Consider the following 8,761-nt stretch of genomic DNA (forward strand, 5'->3'; position numbering starts at 1 on the left):
ATTAAATGTGAATTACACACTTAATTCATTCATGACACATTTAATTAATTCATAAATTACACATTTAATTAATTCATGACACATTTAATTAATTCATAAATTACACATTTAATTAATTCATAAATTACACATTTAATTAATTCATAAATTTCACATTTAATTAATTCATGGCACATTTGATCAATTAATGGCACATTTAATCAATTAATGGCATATTCAATGAATTCATGGCACATTTAATTTATTTATAAATTACACATTTAATTAGTTAATAAATTACACATTTAATTAATTGATGGCACATTTAATTAATTAATGGCACATTTAATTAATTCATGACACATTTAATTAATTAATGAATTATATATTTCATTTTGGCACTCTCAGTCCTCCATACCTATGGGGATAAAAGCATGTGATGTAGTAGTAAAGGTTAACTGCTGTTAGTTTCCAATGAGTGGCGCCTTTATCCCACTGCTAGCTACTGACTGAAGTTCACGTTTTTGCTAAGGCGGAAAATGATTAGCTAAAAATTTGAGCAATGCATTAACTTTAAAATTTCCTGTGAAATTGAACAAAACAGCAGCTGAATCTTTTAGTACTTTAACTGAGGCGTTCAGGGACCACTACATGTCACATGCACGTGTGTTTAAATGGCACAAATGCTTTAGTGAAGGCAGAGAGGATGTCTAAGATGAACACTATGGGCGCCATGCACATCAAAAACTTCTGAAAACATTCAACAAAATTGTAGCTGCAACTGTCCTAACCTTTTTTGCCCTCCAGATGCCCTGCAGTCATATGACTGAATACTATGATCATATTGATTCCTGTGTGTTTTCTGCATTTTTTAAAGGGCTCTGATTGGCTGTTTTTGCTCAGACTGTCACAGACACATACAATATGGCCATTAATGACAGAGCCAGTTTCAAACTCAGGTAAAAAATTAGGGCTGACATTTAGGAAAATAATCTAATTGCAATTTTTTTCCTCCAGTTCTGCAATTTGATGTGCTATTATTTCTTATTATCCTCATCGAATGCATTTTCCAACAAACACAAACAATAACTTATTCTATATTATAACCAACAAAATATTAGATTAAACATGGGCTGAACATTAAAAAGCTCGTTCTGAATATTTTTACTTGTATGAAAATGGATTGTTGTGTTAAAGGAAATTATATATTTTTTGTCATCCCATATTTGATGAGAAAGAAAGTGCAAAAATGAAGAAGATACAACTTTTTTGTAGCCTATTTTAAAAAAATGGTTCTTGAATGACTGCATGATATGTAATGCATAACATCTTTGCTAAAAAATGTTTTAAACTGGCATTTTGACACAAATTTCAGGTTACAAAAGTATTACACTTTCTGCGATTTGAATATTGCAGCAGGCCATATTGTGATATAGTCTAATTTTTGATTAATCGCCCAGTCCTAGTAAAAATGAATCAGGAAAGATATAAAATATTTACAGATAATAAACATTTTAAGACATAAAATCTATTAAAAACAACTCTAAATGGCTTCAGTTACTTGTAAAGTATTTGAGAAAGTTAAATTTAAGTTTGGACTGAATTTCAAGTAAAATCAGAAGATCTGTTGCTAAAGTTTGCTTTAAGAAGGTATTGAAAATAAATAATGAGAGGCTGTCATGAAAATAGTTTGGAGAAAGCATTTAAAAAACAGGATAGAAAAATAGGAAGAACACAAAAACTCAAAGATAGGTTTTTGTGCCTTTGCTCCTGCTGCTTACTGTCAGTTGTCCATTTTTTCCTTTAAAGACAGCAATGTTTCCGCTGAGAGTTGTCAAAGAAGCAGTCTTGTGGAGCTTGAAAAATCATCTTTGATCAGAGGTGGTTCCCTTTGTATAAAGCAGTCCTGGATTCCCTTCCTTTCCTTTATCCGTAAAAGTTCTCTGAAGCCACACATCCCCTTTATAAAGCAATGAATAAATGCAGGAGAGTCCAAAGGCTACCAAAAATGGATCGAGTCTTTATACTTTCTTCATTATTTCTTCAAATTTCTTCTTGACCTTCTTCGCTGCAGCTGGAGTGACATCCAAACATCCCCGGACCGTCACAAAGCCCTGCACACATCCAGTGACACAAAACCAGCAGTTAGTAAAAAGGAAGTATATAATGTAAACATAAAGTATGTGATAGAAATGCACCTCTATTTACCAACACAACAACAGATGTAAAACATTTTTCTTAGTTTTTCTTAAAGTATTTGTGCACAAAACTAAAACTAAAAAATCTACAGACTGGAATGGTTTTGATATGTCCTTGATTAAAAAAAAATTGTGATTGTATTTTTACACCTTTAACTGATGAAATGAAAATAGCCAAAGTCATTCCACTATACAAATCAGGTGATAAACACATGTTCTCAAATTATAGACCCATTTCTCTGTTATCACAATTTTCAAAAATTTTAGGAAAAAATATATGTAAAAAGCTTAATGACTTAATTTCCAAACACAACATACTTTGTAAACAACAATATGGATTCAGAAAAAAATGAACCACCTCACTTGCTCTCATAGATTTCATAGAGTAAATTACAAATGCTACAGAGAGAAATGAATACACCGTTGGGATATTTCTGGATTTACAAAAAGCATTTGACACCATTGGCCATAAATTCTTAATGTCTAAATTACAGATCTTATGGTATCCGAGGACTGGCTCATGGTTGGCTAACCAGCTATTTGGAGGACAGGCACCAATTTGTCCACATTAATAATACAAACTCAAACCTTTTAAAAGTTACGTGTGGGGTGCCGCAGGGTTCAGTGCTTGAACTGTTGTTGTTCACATTGTATATAAATTATTTATATTTAGTTTCTAAGTCACTCAAGTGTATTTATTTGCTGATGATACAACGATCTTTTGTAGTGGGAAACATCAAAAAATACTTCTGGATACAGTAGAGAGTGAACTTCAGATACTTAAAAAATGGTTTGATGCTAATAAATTATCACTTCACCTTGGTAAAACAAAATGCATGGTTTTTTGGAAACCAGGCATCGGATCGGAGCTATAAAATCAGAATAAATGATGTTGAAATTGAAACCGTGTCTGAAAATAAACTTTTGGGTGTAATGATTGACGATAAATTGGAAATCCTATATAAACCATGTTACAACCAAAATGTCTTGATCCATTGCAATTCTGTATAAAGCTCAAGATTTCTTAAACCAAAAATCTCTGTTCACTCTCTATTACTCACTCATCGTCCCATACTGACGTACTGTGTAGAGGTTTGGGGAAACACTTATAAAGCAAATACAAACTCTATTTTTCTGTTACAAAAAAAAAAAGCCATACGTATTATAAGTAAAAAAACCCTATTGTGAACCAACCAATCCTCTATTTTTGCAACTAAATATACTAAAATTTCAGACTTAGGTGAATACAATATAATACAAACAATGTATAAAGCTAAAACTGGACAATTACCAGAAAGTATCCTGAAGTTGTTTAAAATGAGAGATGGTCAATACAATCTGAGAGGAACATTTATTTTATTTTTAAAAAACCAAAAATTCGCACAAATGTCAAATCTCATTGTCTGTCAATCAGAGGGGTACGTTTGTGGAATACATTGGTAAGGCTGCAAAGACTATAAAAGTCAGTTGGTTTTGAAACACACCATGGAAAATGTAAGTCAATATGAGTATGTTATTATGCATAGATTGACTAATGAATGTAAACAACAACAATGCCTCTGCATTGTTCTTGCTATGCACTTATTTCTGTGAATTTATTTGTAAAATAAAAGGGGTAGGCTTTAATAAGCTTTAGCTTCTGCCTACATCCTTTTGTTTTTTTTTTTGTTTTTTTTATAATTTCGTGTACACCCTTTCAGTTTGCTTGGAAATTTAGAAATTGCACCTTGATCCTGTAAATTGCTTTATTTGTGCAAGTGAACCGAAATAAATTTCTTTCATTCATTCATTCAGTATTTTTGATCCCCAGATAATAAAATGTCCGTAATTCCTAAATAATAAATACTAGGGAAACCCGTAAATTAAAACTGAAGGCGATGGCCTCATTTTCCATCAGTTGTGTCGATAAAGGCAGAAGTTTGGTGATGTAATATAGGAGATTTATTAGAAAATTTTCAAAACAGTGTCACGTTTTCTGATCAACACTTGCTCCACATAAACTAATAAAGGCATAAAAGTTGTGATGGGATCTTTACCTTTGCTTTTGTTTGTGATATGATATCAGACCATAAATCAGCCAGCTGAAAAATATCTGAGCTTTAGCATGTAATATCATGGAGGTTAAATTCTAAATGGAGACAGACTCACATCATAATAGTTGATCTGTCCCTGAGTGAAGTTCACTACTTCAGGAAGAGGGATCTGTAAGTCTTTTGTGAAGCGGCCTGCACAATAAACACAAGCAGAAATACATGACATTAGTTAAAATGCTCTCTGAAGATGTGTGCTTTAAAATTTGAAAGCTAAGTTACGCTTTGAATTGTTTGTAATGATTTTAAGCTTGTAAGCTAACGTCCTGTCTGGCTGTATAAGAGGAACTAGGGTTATCACAGTAGCAGAATTTTAAACTTTTGATATGGTACTGGTTAGAGTCAATTTTCATACCTGGTTTTACACCACTGCAATTAAAAAAACAGAAGTCCTAGGCACTCAATAGACCATTATCCCCTGTTTTTGATTATAAGAAATTGCTAGAAACATTGTCAATGTTTTTGTACAAGAACGACAGTTCAGTCAGGAGCACTGTTGTCATAAATGTTATTGACAAAATCAGTTTTACTTGGCAGATTTATGGCAATGCATACTGAACACAATAAAATTAGTTCAAAAGCATCAAATGCATAGTGGCATGAATGTGAATGAGGTTGCAACAAGCTTGATGCTATAAAGGAGGAGGCTGGGGTGGAGGAGGTAAAGCTCTGCCAGCAGCAGCGTGGTGCATCAGCATTAATCTAAGCAGGGATTTGTGAGAAGTATGTCATATTTAAATACACCTCTGTTAAGAGATTGGCTGTGATTGGCTGTGGGAACTGGAAGGTGATAAATGCTGATCACAGCTGGGCCTATGACTACCGTGTCCTGCTAACACTGAGCTTCATTATGAAGGAATTTGCCTGCAATTTTTTGATGGATTTATTAATCACCTAACCACCTGTCCACTAAATAGGTTTAGACAACTCAAGTGACAATGTGACTGTACAGTTAATCATGTCAGCGTGCTTACCACAAATTAATTCTTCCACCTTACTCGTCAGAAAATAGTTCAAATTCTTCGCCTGCACAGAAGGAACACACGGCACTATTATTACTTCTTTTATTACCCATATACAGCAAGACAGATGGACTGTTCTTACCAGAGCATCTCTGAACTTGTTTTTGGTAACAATGGTACAGCTGGAAAAAAAAATCAAAAGGTTAGCATGAAATGAAGGCTGAAGGAATTCTGTTTGCACTCTTGAAACGTGTGATTGTCTTCTTACAGGACTTGATGTGAAAGGAGAGTCAGATGCTGTCCTTGAATAGCAACCTCCGCTGCAACCCTAAACATCTGGTGGAGACAAATGATCATTGCCTTTCTGAAGTTTGGTCAATTTCCACAATTTATCAAAAAAATTATGAAAATGTCAACTTAAAATGAGGCTGCTGCAGAAGTTGAACCCCCTGATTAATGTGTAATGGAATGACTATGAAATAAATGGGGAGGTTCAACTTTTATGCGTGGAATTATCTTGCTATACCAATCATTTCTGAATTGTGATCCTGATATCCTACCCCTCCCCCCAGCCAACCCAAAACGTTGAGTCTGTTTACCGCTGACACAGAGAGGAGATTTTTCTGTTTTTTGGAGGCTCTGATCTTGTTTGACGTCTTCACTGTGAACACTCGGACTCTGGCTCTGGCGTTGACCGTGATGCCATCCTGTTGTCTGATGTTGAAATTTGGCGCTTCAGAGAGTCCCACTTCAATGAAGAGAGTTTTCGTCAGCCCGAGTGGTTGCTGTAAAAACACAGTAATAATAAATCAATGAAGAAAGTGGTAAAATAATAGCAGTGGCACTCAGGGGCCCTTTCTTATAAAAACATACTCATAAAACACTGATCATTGTAACCTGCTTTGGTTGCGAAATGTATTGACCAGCTCCTTTTAGTGTCTTGACTTATTTTGAGTGATTATCTCTGACTTGAAACTAATAGATTGATAGAAAATATTTTTAAAAACAGGATGAAGCTGTAGTCAGTCATTAAACTATGAATTTTTGGAAATAATATCAATTAAAGACTGCTGGAAAATTAGAGTTTAACATTTCTGTAGGGCCTCTCAAAGAATTCTACTTCATATCACTGATCTTTACTGATGTTGCACATCTTGTTATAGAAGTTCCTATTCATTACTACAAAATTAAAGCTGGTCCACGAACCTTTCTTTGAGGAATACAAAACCCATCAATCAATCAATATCATCAACCACCAAACAAACCAGCCAACAAAAAAAGAAAAAACCCAGCTAAAAAGCCACCCAATTGTCCAGCCATCCAACCAACCAGCAAAAAAACAGCCAGTAAACAGTCCATCCAGTAAGCCAACCCAAAAAGTAGCCAAAGAACCAGCCAGCCCTCCAACCAACCCACCAGCCAGAATACAAGCCAGCTAACCAACCAACCCACCACCAGGCAACCAAAACACATCCCAGCTAGCCAGCCAGCCAGCCAGCATACTAACCAGCTAACCAACTTGCCAACCAACCAGCAGACATCCAGCCATCCATCCAACCAAAAAACTAAACAGCCACTGAACTGTCCACCCAATCTACCAACCAGCAAACAAACCAGCCAGAAAACAATCCATCCAGTCAGCCCACCAACCACCCAACCAAAAAACTTACCAGCCGACCAACCAGCCAGCCATCTAACCTACCTGCCAGCCGTCCAACCAACCAACCCGCCAGCCAGCATACTAACCAGCTAACCAACCATCCACCAGCGAATAATCCAGCCAGCACACCAAAAAACTTACCAGCTAACCAGCAAACCAACTGGCCAGCTAGCCAACCAACGAGCCAGCCAGCCCAACAACTAACCAACCAACCAGCAAGCAATTTGGCCAGCCAACTCACTTACCAGCTAGCCAGCGAACCAGCCAGCCAACCAACCTGGGGAAGTTAATGCTCGTTAGTTTAAAACAGTAATAATAATAACTTTATTTATGTTGCACCTTTAAAAATAAATGTTTATAAAGTGCTTTAACAGACAGCAAAAGCAAGTATAGTATAAATGTCCAAAATGAAACAGAGTTTTGGATGCAAACTAGAGAAATTTAAAACACAACCAAAAAAGGGCGGGGGGATTAATCACAATTACCTATAGAATTCCAGAGATGAACACAGGTATACAATGTTACAGTAGTGGACGCTTTTATCCAAAGTGACTTATATCTGGGACAGTTGTTCCTGGTGTTAAGGACCTTGCCCAAAGGTCCACACTACTGGACTCTTGTGCTCTGACAGAAATCTCCCACACCACAGCCAACAATGTAAACCACTGAGCTATCCAGCCAAATAGATGTAGATGGTTTTAAACACTTTATAACCGTTAGATAATTATTTTAGCTTTGAGATCTGAACACAGTATACTTATATATATCAAGAACATTATCTATAACACATTAATACAACACTCAGACACGTGTCAGTGCTTACCCTGAAAAACTGCAGAGTTTTGAAAATTGTCTTCGCAGATGCATTGGTCACCTGGTGAAAGTGGTTCAAAATCACAAAAAAGAGATTCAGTTCAACTAAAAGAACTATTAAATAACTGAACCATCTATGATCACGTTACATTGTACCTTTGCTTGTGATTTTATAAAGTCTCGTGCAGTCAAAGTGAAAGTGCTGATAAACTCTGTTGTGTATTTTTCTCACCAGTTTGGCCTGCCTCAGAGCTCCTTCGTTGTAAAGAGACTCGGCTACGGTGTTGAAGAGGCTCTCTGAAATAGTTAGATCCATTCCTCTTAAAAACTGGAGCTTTTTCTATTGAACCTGACAGAAGAGACTCATATGATCCACAGTGTACAGAACTATAAAGGGGTCCAAGGTTCAAATGTTGTTCTGTGCGATAGCTACGCTAAAAATACAACTAAAGTATTTTTAACTCGGTGATTTCCTCAGAGGAATTGGTAGTTATCTTTGCTTTCAGTATTAAGGTAACTACAGCATGTAAATATTTCTAAATAGTTGAAGTGAAAGTGCTGAGATAAGCTGAAGCTGATAAACTCTGCTGTTTTCATGCAGTTTCGTCCGTCTCAAAGATCCTTTATTGTTAAGGGAATAGCCACAGCAGCTCCTAGAAACAGTCAGACTCAGTCCTCAGAAGTTGTCCCTTAAACCAATGCAGCATCTCAGCAGGAGCAATGTGAAACAATTCTAAAATACAAGATGCTTTCACCACACGTTCTATTAACTATTTCAAAATTAACACAGCAAACTTAATCACTTTAAATGTTTTGCTCTGACTTTTTCGTTTGGCTGTCCCATGCAGCCTGTCAACGCTTTACAGAGGTTAATCCGGATGAAGGTTCCCAACCTTGTTTTCAATGGAACCCCCATACTTGTAGTGAAGAAAAACTGTGGTCGGGGTGAGAAAGATCCAGCTATGTTTGATTCAGGACATGACATGATAGCAGGAACCTTGGCTAGAACAGAAGATTTCATGTGACCCGTGTGGTTAAAACTGTCAAGAATAGTCAGAA

At 36.0% G+C, this 8,761-nt stretch overlaps 1 protein-coding gene across 1 annotated transcript; it reads right to left on the minus strand.

The window, feature by feature from the left end:
• Positions 1 to 299: 299 nt before the first annotated feature.
• Positions 300 to 8,182, minus strand: LOC121503690. Its single transcript, XM_041778214.1, has 8 exons — positions 7,935 to 8,182; positions 7,713 to 7,763; positions 5,829 to 6,014; positions 5,498 to 5,565; positions 5,372 to 5,411; positions 5,242 to 5,293; positions 4,326 to 4,402; positions 300 to 2,093 (listed from the first exon to the last, which is right to left on the minus strand). The coding sequence occupies exons 1-8, from the start codon at positions 8,016 to 8,018 to the stop codon at positions 2,001 to 2,003; spliced, it is 651 nt and encodes a 216-aa protein (XP_041634148.1). The 5' UTR covers positions 8,019 to 8,182; the 3' UTR covers positions 300 to 2,000.
• Positions 8,183 to 8,761: the final 579 nt, after the last annotated feature.

The sequence above is a fragment of the Cheilinus undulatus genome, linkage group 21 (genome assembly GCF_018320785.1).
Source record: "Cheilinus undulatus linkage group 21, ASM1832078v1, whole genome shotgun sequence".
In the NCBI taxonomy this organism is placed as follows: domain Eukaryota; kingdom Metazoa; phylum Chordata; class Actinopteri; order Labriformes; family Labridae; genus Cheilinus; species Cheilinus undulatus.